Consider the following 17096-nt stretch of genomic DNA (forward strand, 5'->3'; position numbering starts at 1 on the left):
AACCAGTGTAACGCTCCACACTGAAGTTTGTCCTTAGCTGGCAGGCTAGGGTTGGATTGCAATGGAATGGTGTTTTTCTGTCTTTCACCATTTGCTGCAAGGTCTAAGCTCGCATTAAGATAAAGAAAGAAACAATCAGAACAACATGTGCTCAGGGGTGCCAATCACGCTGACCCTCAAAACTGCACATCAAGAATTTTAATATAATCACATGGTATCCTGAAGAGCAGAGGGGACATTAATTTCAGTTTCACTCCTCAAATGCCACAGCTCCATCACAGGGCAAGACAAGGATGACCCAGCACTGCCGAAAATCACCATGACAGAGACAAAAGCTGGAAGCGAGACTTGGCCTGCCCATCTGAAATCCCAGTTCTGACTAAACCATCCACACTGCCAGCAAGCACTGCCAGGTGCAGACGGAAGCACCAGATCTCTACACTGACTGAACCATTTGACTTGCAATAATTTTTTTTGTGGTTTTTCTTTGGGGGGGAGTGTTTTGGGGGGATTTGTTGGGGTGGTTTTTTTTGTCTTTTAGATCTAATTTTCATAAAGCTACATAACACAAACATTACCTGGAAGAAATCTCACAAATCGCGGCATGAAGTGAAATCTGGGACAGCAAATAGAATCATTTTCAGGTGAAGGACCTTAAATATGAAAAAAAATAAGGAAAATTTATGAACAGCAACATATCTGCAAAAGAAGAAAAAAAGAAGGCAACCTTGCCACAGATGAAATCAATGAACAGTGATTACATTTGATAGGACCTAAGTTTCAATCAGAAAAGTAACAAAATGCACAGTAGAGAGGAACAGAAAGCTTTCACATGGACAATTTCAAAGAAAGCTACAATAACTTAAAAATAAAAAGAATCTAAGAAAAACGTAGTAGTTTTATTTAGAAGTGATACAGAAAAAAATTTATATAATTAATTCACTTAAGCCTTACAGACACAAGCACTAGTTTATTAGTCCCTCCCAATTAGTGGGGTGTTTTTTGGTTACAATAACAAAGATAACAAGGAAATTTCCATTATGGTATTTTTGGGTTTTTTTTCATTTCCTATTTAATCACCCAAAGCTTTACATGAAAATAAAAACAAAACCAGTAAGTACCTGGTGTTAAAAAAGAAAGAGCAACTGGAACCAGTGATACGAAACACAACATTGATATTAGAATCCATTTAGTATCAAACCAAAGAAGGCTACGCAAAATGTATGAAACTTGTACGCTCCTCTGTTTAACTGCAATAAGTGCACAGTGCATCTCCATAGACAAGGTCAAGACACCGAAACACGCCTACAGATTCTGAAATGAAATTCCTTTGAAATTCTTGGTTTTCTTTTAGAGCAAGCGAAGGATCATCCCTGAAATTCTCCTTTGTCGCAGTCTTCACAGAAACATATATTTTCATCTTGTCAAGTCAAAAACATTCAGCTATAATGATATGTTATCCCTCTACGGCTGTCTGTATGACACTGCTTTCTAAGTTGACTGTAGAGAAATACTGTATGAGTAACTTGTTTGTCAGCTTGTAAAAACAGGGAGAATAGTTTACCTGACATCTTGGCTTTCAAAATACCATGCATACGATACTATGCAATATTAAACATACAATAATATTTACTATTTGATTAAAAAGAACAGTTTTGGATCAAGGAAGAAATTTAGTTTATCTGCAAGAATACAGTGCCAAGTTAGTGCATTATAATTGCTACAGCCCACACTAATGAACTCTAATATATTTCATCTTCTTGAAGAACAAAGTGCAAGTTTGTCCTTCTCACGTAAACCAGCATCTGACTTTGTTCTTTTGAGGCCTCTCCCCACTTTTTTCTTTTTAAACCAACGAACATAACAACATAGAGTCCTGTTTACAAAAACTGCAATTAATTGGGTTTTTGTATGTTTTTTTTTTTTCCTAAATAAAAGTTACCTTTAAGATTCCAGTCATAGAGCTCCAAAATATCTTTGAATAGATATGAAGAGAACAACTCAAGACCTCTTACACAAAAATTCTGGGGAAAGAAAAAAGTAAACCAGAATTATAATTATATAATAATAATACATATAACTGTAACACAAATAATGCCACTCAAATATACTTAAATAAAACAACTGAAAAAACGGTGTCTTCATACTTGCCAACTGCTAGACACTGGGCTTTGGAAACAGTATTGATATATCTGTAATCACCTACTGTAACATAACACAGTGATCTCTTCAGAAAGCACTGTCAGAAAGCATTGTAATGAAGACTCTTTAGTCAATGTCCAAATCAACACTATAGGCAGAAATCATGAATCTGCGATAATTTGCCATGCACTAAACCCCTTTCACCCGAGTAAGATAAGCAGATGACATATTTCTAAGAATCTTCTTCATAATTCACTTTTTTCTACATGTTCATATTAAAAGTTTAGAAATCACCATTTGTGATATCATGATTACTTCCATAGCAACACATCAGAACAATGAATTGAGGATTTTGAACCTCAAGAGCCAACAGGAAAGGGGAGAAGAAAAAAAAAAGAAGAAAGAAAAAAAAAAAAAAAAAGAGGGATTCTTCTCATCAAGTGGGGAAGCAGCTCCTCCAAAGCAAAAAGCTTTCATTCAGAAATGAAGGAACTTAAAAAGCCTTCCTTAACAAACAGAATCAGGCCAGGTTTATATAAATTGTATATGTATGATATCAGCCATAAATTCTAAACCCAACAAGAGAATCTCGTTCACAAGAATGCATTAGTAAAGATGGTCTTGCAAATAGTGCTGTAGCCAATTGACCAGGAGTCCAAAAAAATGTCAAATTCCCCATTTTGCTTGGTGGCCATTTGTTGTTTTAGAATAAGATTTGGAGACAACACAGCAGATTCAGCGACAATGAATTGCTTTGATCACATTAATCTTGCTGAGGAATTTCAGGGCTCTTGCATATATTTAGATGCTGTTGAGCAACAAAAAGAGAAATAACTAGAAAGAAAAATGTAAATATATGTGACTAAATTAAACACTGATCCTATCTTTGTAGTTAATATGCAGGGGTGTTTCTGTACCTACACATGCTGTTCCACTGCAGCAATTTACTTCACAAACTGGCTTCACCAGGGATTAATTTGTAATAAAAAAAAAAGATTATGAACTGGATGTGCTTTGTTTGTATCCACCGGAAATTTGTTTTGGCAACAGCTTATATTAAGTACTGATAAGCAATCTTCAGAGCTTCAAACTCATGATTAGTTTCAGCTCTGCCATTGCCTTCTGTGATCCTGGCAAACCAGCACCTCCACATGCCTTATTTTTGTCATCCATAAAAGAAGGATAATGCCTAACTCAGCTTACAGATAAGAGTACCTGACATATATTGTATATAACTTAAAATGAAAAGAAGCTATGGATATAAGCACTTCTTACTCTTTGATTTTAATATATGATAGCCTAGGTAGAAGGATTTATGTTAGCACCTGTGAGTACAAGCTCCTTTTCAGCCATTCGTTCAGAACACAGCCTGTCTCTAGAGACTTCACAAGATGGGATTCTAAAGAGTTTAATCCATTAAGCATATCAACGACTCATAACTCACTCTGACTTTTTGACTAATTATCCTTCTTACCTCAGGCATCATCTCCTCAATGAAATGAATTGTATAGTCAATGTTAAATCTGATTACTTTACATAGAGGAATCTGGAATGAAAATAGAAATTCAGCATGAAAAACTATACAGCATCAAATGTATAGTTAATACAATTTGTATGCAAAGGTATTACTGTCTGCTGAAAAGGGCACTTACTAAAACAGCTGCTCTGGGGATCATGCAAAGACTGGAACACAAGCATGTGCAACAGAAGTAACAGTTCTAACCTCCACTTCTGTAATAACACAGAGCTGACAGGAGGGATACTAAAGGAAGATTAAATAATGCCATCTACTGGAGATGAAATTTTGTTCAGAAGAAAAAGCAAAGCTCAGTAAACCCGTATCTTCTCTCACTTGTATATTTGGAAGTGAATTTATTGTTGGTGACACAACATGTCAGATTGATACAGTGACCTGAAGGGGAGGTGTTTTTAGCATACTGCCAATCCTGTTAGCTACACTGTCTTAAAATATGGCTTTAAGTCATAGCAACACAATATAAGAGCTTCAGGATAAATTTATAGGTTTATACTAATTTCATCCTATAAATATTCTCAGAAGTTCACTCAACTAACTAGTAAGACAAACATCTAATTCCTTTTTTTTCACCTTTGAAAAAAGGTTCCTTTGTTTGCAAAGTCCATGGACTGCTGAAGATGTGTGGTTGGTCGGTTTTTTAAATGGGATTTTTAAAAACAAAAATGCTAAATTTCTAAAAGACTACAGAAATGCCTAATCCTACCCTACACATCTACAGCTCTTAGAAAGTTTTAATATTCACTGCCCTTGTAAGCATAAAAGAATCTTAGAACAATTCAGTGGTCTGTGAAAATGAGGCAACTCAAGGTTATTTTGCATTGATAAGCACACAAATAAATATCTGAACGATGCTGGGGTTGCACTGAAATCAATGGACTTAGCAGAGGTGCAATATTCTTCTTGCAGCCCACTGTCAAACATTTGATTATTTTGTCTACAAAAATCTGTTGATATCTGCACGATAAACTAAGGAGCTACACCAAACCACCAAATAAAAAACTGCATTTCCCAAATTTGATACAATATTAAATGTGAATACAAAAATAAAAATGTCCCATTTAGAATCCAAGAGGAAAACCTGTCACACTTAAGCCAGCGGGGCTTTTTAAAAAAAGATGAAAACACAGAGAGCGTTTGCTTACTTTCTAACATGTGAGTTCAACCAGGAGAGGATATTCTGATTCAGAAGCTCTGTAGCCTGGGGTATTTTTCTTTGTATTGAATAGAAAATGAATGCTTTAGAGAAGTGACCACGACAAAAATCTCCGTGAATTAGAGTTCCAAATACACAAGCAAATACATAGCAAAGGTACATGTGGTTGGTACTACAAAATTGTTTTGGTAGTTATATTAAGAAAATCATAATTTCTCATATGACCATACTAATCATTTTCCCTAATATCTGACCTCCTCAGTTATTACTGTGTAACAGTAATAACAGTAGTAAGACTTCTAACCGGGTACAAAGCTAAGACTTCAAATTACAGAAATTTGGTTCATTCAAAGACGTTGGTGTTCGGATCTCTATTTTTGCTACCCTTTGTCACCTCCCTTTTATCACATATGTTCCAAAATGTTTCTCAAACAGCAGTTTTTATGTTGCCAAAAATCATCTCAAGACGGCAAGAGACTCCTTCCAAAGGGCTTTATATCTGTTAGTAACAGGAACTGACAATGTGGTGTTGTTTTGTATTCAACTCTGTAAAAAAGTAATAATTTGCTGCTGATCACTTCCCCTATTTGGAATGAGAAAAAAAAACACACATGCACTTTACAGTAAGTGTAAGCTCAATGTCTTCACTAACTACTCATGTCAGACAAGAAGAGTTTTTCTTGTTCTCTGTCTATTAAAGATTTCCATAACTCTGCCTTCCTGTCATGCAGTACACACAAAAATTATAAAAATAAGGTGGTCTTTTTTCCCTTCTAATGGGAGTAAAACAAAACTGTTCCTTTTTACTTGTTTGCAAAGTGAAAATGTAAAGCCTCGGGACAAATCTGCCTTGAACCCCAAGGCTGTTAATGCTGCCTGGCAGGACTGCTTCACACTGCAATCCCACAGGCTGAACTCTACCCACCCTCTTACTGACTTCTCATCAAGATTAGAGTCCCTTCCCCTGCTTACCAAAAGTCATGCTGTCATATAGATTATGCAAGCAAACTGTCACAAAAAAAAATGCTTTCTTCTCAGTGCTTCTCAGTTCCAGTATTCTTATATCCCAGTCCTGTACTGATAACCATTCTTACACTGGGTTTTGGCATTGGTGGTGTAGCTAGTAATAGGTATACAACCAAGGAAAGAAACAAACCCTACAACATTTAAAAAAACTAGTTGTTGAAATATCAAGATAACAACAAAAAAAATCTTCAAATGTACAGAAATTAAGTATTTGCATATTTTTTCATTCAGATACGGCTAACAGCTTATGTTGGAAAAGCAGGGCAGTCAAGTACCAGTTGTGCTTTTTTTGTTATATTTGCTTTCAAAACACAAAATTAATTGCCTTCAAATACCTACAACTTTTAATAAAAATCATAACTTGCCTACCTCCTGAAGAAGCTGAACACATGCTACAAAGTAGTGGATACGTCCAGGTAAGTTTTTAGAAAAGAGAAATCCCTGTCGAGTGGATCTCTGAAAAAAGTCCTTTTGTCACTTAATAAAGGGAAAACCTTTTTTTTATTGTTGTTGCTGTTTTTCTAAACTTTTCCAACTTAACAAACCTCCTAATCCAATTTAAATCCAATTAACAGTTTTAACAATTTATTCCATGGTTTATTTCACTTCCAAACTGTGAAACATGTAAAAATGTTACTTTGATGCACATCACAGTCTCAGTCACAGTTTGAAGACAATGCTTACCACAATTAGTCAAGACAAAACCTGAGACTCATTAGCACAAATGTCTTTCCCACGTCCCCAGTGCTGGCGAGATACATGTACCATTGTTTTAGAGAAGTTGTACTTCAGGGCAGAAACAGCTTGCCTTCCAAAAAAATCCCGTGTCTGTAGCAATGAGCATACTTACGTTTGTTAGTGGAGCATGTGCAAACATTGAGAACCCTTCAAAGATATATTCATGGTCATCATACTCAATAACAGTAGGTCTGTCTGTCTAAAAAAAGCAAACAAAACCACCATGGAGTAAACAAGAAGTAGTACTACTTCCATCACTGAAAACAAAATTAGAACCCTAGTTAGAATTATTTATAAAGTACTTACTAAGAAGTTTGTGGGAGGCGACACAGTAATTCGATAGTGGTATAGTCTTCCAGCATTGTTGGTCATGGGGCGACATGGTTTAATGGGCTTAAAGGAAGAGATAAGTAGAATTATGTGTAGAGTCAAGGCAAATTTAGATTAAAAGAGAGAATAAAGCATTTCTAATAGCCATGAAACATGCACTAGGAAAAATTAAATAAAAGCAGGTAGTCATAATTAAGGATTCTGGGAAGAGGGAAAGTGGGGCCTTATCTACATTTTCACTTTCAGAAATATTTTTAAAGCTATTCAAAAGGAAAAAAAGGTGAAAAACATTGCTGTAATTTTTTTCATTTTCCATTTGACTCTCCATCCTTCTTACAGACAGCAGTTAGTTGTTTACATACCAGACTAATTTCCTCTTTTATAGGAATTTGTTTCAGGAAACTGATTTTAAAAGCTTACAAAAAGGAACCTGGACCTCACATGAGAAGATCTCAAAGTATGTTATCAAGATAGACAGGTATCAGCTCATCTGCTTGGGGCAAATCTGGGGCCTGAAGAGAAGGGATTAGTCCGTCACCAAGAGGCAGCTCTGGTAACCCTGCTCTGTCTGCCAGGTTGTAAAGCCTGCCTGTGAGGTCCAAAGGCAGCCAGCCCTCTGTGCACTCTGATGCACCACCAAATGCCTGGGATTCATGTTTTCTTCCAGCTTGTTCTGAAGCAGTCCAGTTTAAAGATCTAAAAATCCTCAGCAGTCAGACAAAATCAGTTTCTCTTATGCCCTATATCCAATTTTCTGCAGTTCAGAGGCTGCCACCAGCCTCTTCAGAATACATCTGTCTGCATGGCAAAAAAAAAAAAAAAAAAAAAAAAAAAAAAGAAAAAAAAATCACCGCAGCAAGCAGGGTACTACTCTAAAGAGCATTACAAAAGTTGGCCTGATGGCAATGGCAAGATAGCTACACCACTACACAGCTCTGTGGACTTTGCAAAACCCATCTAATAAGTAGGGTAATTACTCTGGATGTTCAGCCCCAAATTAAGCTTCTCACTGCTGCAACAAGACAGTTACAAACCAGCCAGTTTAAAGCTAGGCAGTTTTATCTACAGGACACTGTAGAAACTAGCATATCCGAGGAGATTTTCCGAAACCTCACATTGCCAGCTGGCCTTGCTCCAGGGAGCAGTGGCCTTCATGCAGCAAGTTTTATATATCAGTTTTCTCCTGCCAAAATTTTCTCCCTCCTTCTCTGCAAGAGAAACGCTAGAGACAATGTGGGGAGGAACGTTTACAGTGCAGACATGCTCTAGTGCTAAGGTAAGAACACCTCCTGACAAGCTTCCTGCTCATGCCAGAAGCAGAATTACTATTTTATTTACTTTTCCTTTTACTTTTAAAGCAATCCCTTCACAAAGAGTGCCCTCATAACATACTCATCCACTTCAAGATGGTAGATCTTTGACCACAAGTTCTTTTTTATTAATGTAATTGTGTTTCAGAAACTTAAAAAAAAAACCCCAAAAACTAAAACTAAACAAATACAAGCAAAAGTTTTCCGTAGTTTTCAGGTAGATTTCATTACCAGTATTATGCTTTAAATATGAGGTTACACAACTAAGCGATTTAACGTTGCACAGGAGTTTTTACTAAGCCTGTAAATCATGGGGAAAAAAACCTCAAATCAACCCAAGTATGAGTTTACAGCAGCAAGTTTGTATTCATAATTGCAATTCTTAGAATTACTTACCTCTTCGCCAGGATAAATGCCATGTCTTATTCCTGTTCGTCGGGCTTTAGCACTGCACTTGCACAAGGGTCCATCATTCATCTGTCAAAAACAAAATAGGATTCTGCTTTTATTGAAAAATGGTTTTAGAAAAGTATGTTGGTTTTAATGCCCAGAGTGCTGATGCTTCTAAAAGCCTGTCATGCGTAGATTAAGTGGATGTTCTTAAGCCAATAAAACTGAAAACAGTATAGACTAATGTAAGAAAACTGCACAATAGCATTAGAACTTCATCACTGTTTCAGAAGAACAAGATGGAAAAATGCTCTCAGCAGAATTGTACCACTCTACTATCATATACATCTTTTCCATTTCTTATACATACAAACAGCACACTGCCTGTCTAAAATGAGATTCGGGTCCTAAACATGCACATGCAAATATTTACATGCTGAAATATCCATGTTCAAAGAGTTCTGCTCAGCTCACTGACTGAAATCCCGTCCTTGATTATCACCAAAAGTATACAAAGCAGACCATTCAAAGATTTTACTTGTTACTTTAAAGTAATGGGAGCACTTCAAATGCATCCTGCAAACAGATCAGTAAAAAAGAGGAAGGGGGGGAAAAATATCCACTTCAGTATTCTGTATGAGTGCATCAAGTAGCTACATCAAAAAGGGCCATTGCACACAGTATACAGCTAGTGTCTTTCTTTTCACTTTTATGACCGAGTTCAATGCAGACATTAATTACTGCAATAGCCTAAAGCCTTCTGCTCTTAACATCATGCCCATTGAGGAGATCCAACAGAAAAAAAAACAGACCCAAACCAGAGAAACAAAAAAAGTTCCCAACCCCAGGCTTTAATGGAGTTTTTCAAAGTTTGAATCCAAGAACTGAATCATTCTTTTTAGACTTAGAAAAAACCCAACAACCTTGCAGTGCAATACAAAAACCAGTAAAACTTTCCATGCCATTACAAGCAGTCTGAAAATGGAAACAGCATCCATGGTGGGGTTAAATACTATCATCAGCAAATAGATATAATGTGAAGATACCTCAGGAAGCAAGAATCCCCAAACTGCTGTTAATGTAGTCTTCAGACAGTTGGGAGAGGGATGCAACTTTTTAGTTTTGATGTTAATTCTCTGAATGTTAATCTCAGTTTAATTTCTTCATACATGCAAAGGAACATAAGAAGTAGAGCACTTCTCTACTCTTTTGGGAACTAGTCATGCAATCTTAACAGAGTGACATGACAGCTTTTTGTTCACACATTTTTGCTCCACACACTGAGACCCCTGAAGAAAGTACGGCTCAATGACACTGAATCATGCTTGTAGGTAAAAGCATACTTCCTCACTGGCTTGCACAGCCACAAAATGGAAGAGAGTTAAAAAATGTAGTCAACAGCAAATCACTCATCACTCCCCAAAAAATAAGGGCCTACTGAGGCTACTAAAATTATTTTTGAAAATCTCATCCTTAATTTTTAGAGCTGTTCAGCACTAACACTGCCTCTGTTACATTAAATGCACAGACTGAAACTGAGGGAGATGTGAAGTACCTGTAAAGCCCAGGACTTGAGAAGCAAGTCAGATACATATCTACCTTGTTCCTAATGACACAGCTCATGGAAAAAAATGCAGAAGAGCAATCATGAAGTGATGATAAAATGATGTTGAAAGATCACAATTTTACATAAACTAAGGCAATGGTTTCTAACTTCCTCTGGCCCACAGGGCAACACAAACAAGCAGATAATACTTGTAAGCAGAAGGCCACTGTGGTGGCATCAACTTCAACAATTTATTTTCTGGCAACAGCCAGCACTGCTGGAGATTATCCAAAGTAACACACACATGGCTCAGATTGAAGGGTTGGGAAGATCCATCCTAAAAATTTAGTTCCACGTCAGACGGTGTACTCGTATGTGCCAGTGTGCACAGAAATCACTCCTGTTTTATGTAGTGATAGCTAGAAAGCATTCTGGCATACCAGAAAAACACCTAGGAAAACTTCAAACATTTTCAAATAAAATCTACTCAAAAGTTGTACAGCACTGACAAGCTCACCATGATCTGATTTCAGCCCTTTTAATAAAGATCAAGAGTCAGTCTCAAGAAAGTTTTCGGGAAAGAAAGTTTTTCAGCAGGAAACTCATAAACCACACCTTGCTTAATCTATTCATCCTACAGTTACTCCACTTCTTTTTATTTAGCTAATATTCTGGCCTAGAACATCACTTTGAAGTGTGCCCAAGAGCTACACAATTTTTTTCAGTTAAATATCTGAACAGTTTGCTAATTTTCTTTTCCATATAAATAAAAACAGCTAGCTATGCTTAGTCAATTTTTTTTTTTTTTTAACTAGAAGCATAAATATGAGTCAGAGAGAGAATATTCAACAGACCTTTGAATTACCACAGTGGCAATAATCATTGCAGTATCTCTTCACATTATGATTTGCTGCATGCTAAACTCATGCATCACACAAAGTGCCAGAAAAATAAATTTACTGACATGCCATTTGACAATGAGTTAGAATAGACTGTAAAATATTTAAGTAAGAAAGATGAAGATGGCAAATTTGCAAACAAAAACTAGTCTTCTGTGCAATGTATACATTCAAAACAACACTTCATGAGCTCAGCAATTACATTTAATGAGAACTATAATCTCCATGCAATTACAAAAGAACCATTAGACAAGAAATTAAGAGCATTAAACGCATATTTAAAACATTATTTATCATTATGAGCTGAAAGCTTTTAGGTGAAAAATTTGTAGAGGAGGTAAACATGCTGCCTTTTCGCCATCCTAGAATTCATCTGTGTACTTTTATCTCAGGGCTAAGAGGACAGCATTAGTACACTGTTAGCAATCCAGGTTTTATTAACACGTTCAGACGTGATTCCATCTGAATAATCCCCAGGATTCATGAGCTGGAACCACACTCTTGAAATCAAAAGTGAAGTGCTTTGAAGAAGATGAGAGAGAAAAGGGGGGTAAAACAAGCGTGTCGAAATAGATGTCGCTCAGCATGTTTGACAACAATGTAAAATTTTAGGTCTACGGGGAAGACTGACTTTCAGACACACAGTACTTTTTCCTTTCACCGTACCTGTCCTGGATCATTGTACCACAGTTCTTCATGAAGACGATCAGGGTGTGCCTTTTTACGCTTAATTTCTGCAATGACGTCAAAAACTTCAGAATCTGAACTGCTAGAGCAGCTGCTGTCATCTTCAGAGTCACAGTCTGAGTCACTGGAGCTCTCTGATTCACACAGGGAAAATAAAGTCAGCTGAAAAATAATTCCACACGCTTTCCTCCCCAGTAGCAATGCATTTTCTGACATGACATATCTAAGTGTGCCATACTGAAAGTTATTAAAGTTGTGCATGACGTTCACACTAACAAAAAGAGGGATAGCAACTGCATTTTTAATTAAAAATGACAGCAAACGCTATGGATATTAAATGCCTGCAACAACTGCATCTGTTTGCATGCATCAGATTGCTGTTTGGATGTCCAGGAGCACCACTGATCACATGTAGAAGAGCAATTTCAGTTACTTGACATTAAAGATTATAGAGCTATAACAAACACAAGTGTGACCATAAAGTTAAAAAAAAAAAAAAAACCAAAAAAAAAAACAACAACAAACGAAAAAGCAAAAAAAGAGAGAGAAAAGAAGAATACACATAAGGTCATTAGCATGAGCTAAACAGAACCTCTTGTTTAAAAGTTAATTCTGCTTGCTATGAGCAAAGTGCTTATGCCTAGTCTTACTTTACCTACAAATGCTTGTCTGTAGCAAGATATTGTCTATTTAAGAGTTACAAAACTGCACATATGGATAGCATTATTATAGAACATGTACTGCTAGACTCATTTTTCAAAATCAATTATTTCTCCTAAATTCATTACCACATATTAGAAACCACAGACAAGAAGAAAACCTGGAACTACTAGCTAAGTGAATCCAGCCATTAGTTTTTTGGAAGCCCTGTTCTGTGAGGTTTCTTCCTTACTTTTTTTTTTTTTTTTTTTTTTTAAGACATTTCTTTGTATTAACTGAAACAATTTTTCTCATATATCAGAGGGGAGAACAACGTTAAAGAAAAAAAAAAAAAAACAACAGAAGATGGTCTTAGACTTGTTAAAATGTCTCCTTTGTGGTCTTGTCAAAGTAATGTTAATAAGTGTCTGGACTTAGTAAAAAAACCACCAAACCCACAAACAACCCAGAGCCCAATCTCACCTATCTCTAACCTCCTGTCGTACTCACAAGTGACCCCTTTACTACGTATGTAATGTCAGTCATTTCCACAGATGATCTCAGCTCCCAATTAAATAAATGCCTTCATAGCCAAGACATATAGCATGAAGCAAGTAAGATTTATTATTCTTGGAAGGAGGGATGCAACATTTCTTCCATTTCTAAGTTCTGACTTAAGAGAAAAGATATTACTACACTGCCAGTGCTTTGAAATACTGTGAAACTGTGGTTTGAAATATATGTATTTATTGAATACAAGACTCTCCTTAGTTAAAAGAAAAAGAAGGAGAGAAAAATGAGAGAATATTACTAGTAAAATATGCTTCTTTTTTTTTTTTTTTAAATCAAGATGTATTTTTATACAGTCCATAATTCAGCATAAGGTGGTGTTAAAATATGTCCTTGAGACATATGGTTTACATAGGTCATACATGCTCAGTTGCAATCAAGCTTTGTCTGAATGTGCATACACATATATTCCTACAAATATTCACAAACACTTGAGTTTTAAAAGTTCTCTCATAAACATTAATTAGTTGTATAAGACTAATTTTAGGTGCAAAATGAGTGTGGGACCTGTGAGAGTAAGCTGGAATTCTGAAAAACCAATGCAGAACTTTTGGATTTCATGTACTGAAATCAGCCTTTCATGACCTAAAAGCGCTCTTCAAGTGCATCGCTATCTCACTACAGTACACAAGTACCGCTAACGCAAGCCAGAACAGAGACAGCATTTACTTCAGTACAAAATAAGACAAACTAATAGACACTACAGAAGTGTGGCTGTAGGAGAAGCCAGCACAGACACCAAGTCAGCCCAGGGGACCAGTGTAAACATAGAGCCTTCGGGTCCTCCAGAAAGAGTGGAAAAAGAAACACAGAGAAGTTGCTCTTGGCCCTATATTTTAGCCTGGAGCAGCAAAGGAACTCTTACTGCAGATATCTGAGGAAGTGAAGTTTTACACAGGTATGTAGAATGTAGTAGTTTTGTCCTCGCTTCATCCACATGAAAATATACCTCCTGAAAAACCCTGCAGTTAACTCTGATAGTGATTCTTCAGTGAACTTAAATATGTGCAAATCTGCTGCTCAAAAAAAGGTGAAAAAGGTGCTTCCTTTACAAAAGTGAATTCACATTTTATTTAATCTGTGTTTATTATTTTTCTTTCATCCTTCTTGTATCTTTTTATACTGCCCACACGTAACTGACCGTGTCATTATATACCTGTATTTCAACTTTAGAATTTTTGATATGTGATTTTTAAAGAGTTACTAGGTTCAGATATGAGAGTCTGAAGCAGCTCAATGGGCAGACATGAAGCATCAGTTAAAAAGCAAGCCCAGTGAAGTATCTAAATTAACGTGATACGCCTAAGAATTTCTTGAACTAATGCAACTGACTGAAAAACACACTATGAAACACTGAAATGCTGGAAGTATAATAAGAACAGCTAGCAGTTCTCACAAAACAAAATAAGAAAAACAGCTTTCACTGACTTCTGAGTAGACAAATTGCTATCAAAAAGTATGCCCTGCTAATTCCACCAATATTTCCCCAATAACTGATAGAGCTAGCAGACTTATTTCACTGCAAGAAGACCCATATCGGTGGTGCATGACAATGCAGACAAACTATGTTTTGAAAACTGATACTTCTGCATAAGATCATAGTAAGCAGAGCTGCACAACCAAAATACAATCCAGAAGAAAGATGAACTCAGTGCCATAACAAGCAGCCATATGAGTTTACCATCACTACTCTCGCTTCCTTTTTAGAAATATAAGACCAGGAGCTCCTCAAAGCCTCTTGTGCACCATGTTTTGGCCTATCTGATCATGCTCAGGGTGCTTTCATGCCATGGAAGAGACTTTAGCATAAGGCAGTGCTCGATACCCTTACGCCTTCTGGGTAAAGAATCTAGCTCTACTTCAGTAAAAAGCAACAGTAAAACTCCCATGGATATGCAACAGAAAGGAAGGATTTAAAAAACACGTATTAACCTACTGACATTATTAAATACAAACAACTGCCAACAACAGGTTAACTACAGATTATTCCATTTCAGAGCTTTGTCAGCATTTCTGCCTACCTAAATCTTCATCCAGCTTGGTCTTTGGTGGCTCCCACGGTGGCCTGGCTGCTTTGGCCTTTGCCTGTCGCTTTCCTAACTCCTCGTCAAATTTTTCATATAGATCTCGGAGCTTGCTTGTTCCTACCACAGTAGAGTCCCCCTGTTAATTAAAAAACAGAACAACAACAAAAAGACAGTGTTGAAACAGCACATAAACACAACACGCACCAGCATTTCACAATGAAAAGCAAGGGGGCGAAAAGATGGATCTCAGTGTAGTTCAATTAAACATGGAAATATTTGTTAAGGCTTTAGCATACCATTATATTGCTCAGTCAGATGAATTAGCAGAGAAATTACTTCATTTGCTGGTGCATTATCATCAAATCTTTGGCCTAACAAAGCAGAACTATGGCTAGGCATATTTAGTATAGCTCAGCATTGATTTTCAACAGGTTCAGAAGAAACAGGAGACCTGTGGAAGTATTTTGCAATTAAGAATTTTATCAAACACAAGAAACACAAAGCTCAGCAAATTTTGTTGCCTGCTTTGAATCACCATGAATTCACTCTCCATGTCATTCTCAAAAAACATAACCCACAGCCAACTAACCACAAAAAAAAAAACAAACCATAAAAAACCAGAAAGCACCCCTCCTCTGTCACTACTCCACCAGCAAGTGTTATTGTCAAGTACAAAGAATCCTGACTTCCTGCCTCTGTACAAAACTTCTCCAAGGTTGTGGGAATATATGGTGATTGAGGCATCTTTGCTCAAACACAGGTATAATGAAAAAAAAAAACCACCCTTCCCTTCTGGTGACAAAAAAGTACCTGTCTTCCATGTACCACTGATCTGAATGAAAACAGACAGAAGAAACTGATGAAAATAGAGAATACCAACAAATAAAGCCCTTAACAGGGTTAAAAGACTGGCATGGTTGGGAGGAGAGAAGGATTAAGAGACACAAAACATGATCCTGCTGAAGGGTTCATATTAATCAAGTAATCAAACAATCAATAAAGGACTGTGTACAGAATTTTAGAGTTCTCTCACAAACATACCACTTGATCCATAGGGTCATTGGAATAATAGCTTTCAGAATGGGTACAGCGAACCCATACTGGCTTAAGTAATTCCTCATCTTCCTCTTCGTTTTTTTCAGATGCATTCTCCTCTGATTCTTTGTCTTTGATAGCAGTATAATTTTTCTCTTTGCTGGAGCTCTGGTTCTCAGACCACCTTTCTCTGTCCTCCTCCCATCGGGGTCTCTTTCTCTCTCTGCTTGGGGACCGGCTTAGTGGGAGAAAGCAAACAAAAGCAATTCTCTTTATTATTTTAACAGTGACAGTTTTATAATGAAAAAAAAATAGTTTGCTTCAGATCAGTGCATCATTCTATCATATAAGCTACAGCAATATCCAATTGCCTCTTCCTGCTTTTAACGTGCAACATAAAGAGTACTTTGTAGTTCTGACCTACTACAAAAAATGACTTAAAATTCAAAGTGCTTTTGTATTTTAAACCTTATTCAAGAATTAGAATGAAAAAATATATGCTATTTTAGATTAAAACTCCTACTTGCATTCTAGATGATTTTAACTTTGTTCCAAAGTTAGAAACTCATCACTAAAAACTAAAAGTAACATCACTCACAATTGAAAGTTACAATATAAAGAAGTTTTAATACATAGCCCACAAACTATTTGCATGAGAAAAGAATTAGAGTTTTATTAGAAGGATTATACAGAAGCTACTTGGACTTTGTCTACCTGGACTTTAGTAAGGCCTTTGACACTGTCTCCCACAGCATTCTCCTGGAGAAGCTGGCTGCTCATGGCTTGGATAAGTGCACTCTCCGCTGGGTAAAAAAATGGCTGAATGGCCGAGCCCAGAGAGTGGTGGTGAATGGAGTCAAATCCAGTTGGCGGCCGGTCACGAGTGGTGTTCCCCAGGGCTCAGTATTGGGGACGGTCCTGTTCACTATCTTCATTGATGATCTGGATGAGGGGATTGAGTGCACCCTCAGTAAGTTTGCAGACGACACCAAATTGGGCGGGAGTGTTGACCTGCTGGAGGGTAGGAAGGCCCTACAGAGGGACCTGGACAGGCTGGATTGATGGGC

General features: G+C 36.9%; 1 protein-coding gene across 3 annotated transcripts in view; it reads right to left on the reverse strand.

The window, feature by feature from the left end:
* DROSHA (drosha ribonuclease III) overlaps positions 1-17096 on the reverse strand; it is a 77308-nt gene that overhangs the window by 51327 nt on the left and 8885 nt on the right. For all 3 annotated transcript variants that reach the window (XM_082314569.1, XM_082314567.1, XM_082314568.1), the window contains 9 exons: positions 16036-16267; positions 14989-15130; positions 11738-11892; positions 8633-8713; positions 6903-6989; positions 6709-6795; positions 3617-3688; positions 1943-2024; positions 579-653 (listed from right to left, as the gene is read on the reverse strand). In XM_082314569.1, coding sequence (XP_082170695.1) covers positions 579-653; positions 1943-2024; positions 3617-3688; positions 6709-6795; positions 6903-6989; positions 8633-8713; positions 11738-11892; positions 14989-15130; positions 16036-16267 — 1013 coding nt within the window. The remainder of the gene's footprint in view (positions 1-578; positions 654-1942; positions 2025-3616; positions 3689-6708; positions 6796-6902; positions 6990-8632; positions 8714-11737; positions 11893-14988; positions 15131-16035; positions 16268-17096) is intronic.

Source organism: Platalea leucorodia (genome assembly GCF_965183815.1).
Source record: "Platalea leucorodia genome assembly, chromosome: 1".
In the NCBI taxonomy this organism is placed as follows: domain Eukaryota; kingdom Metazoa; phylum Chordata; class Aves; order Pelecaniformes; family Threskiornithidae; genus Platalea; species Platalea leucorodia.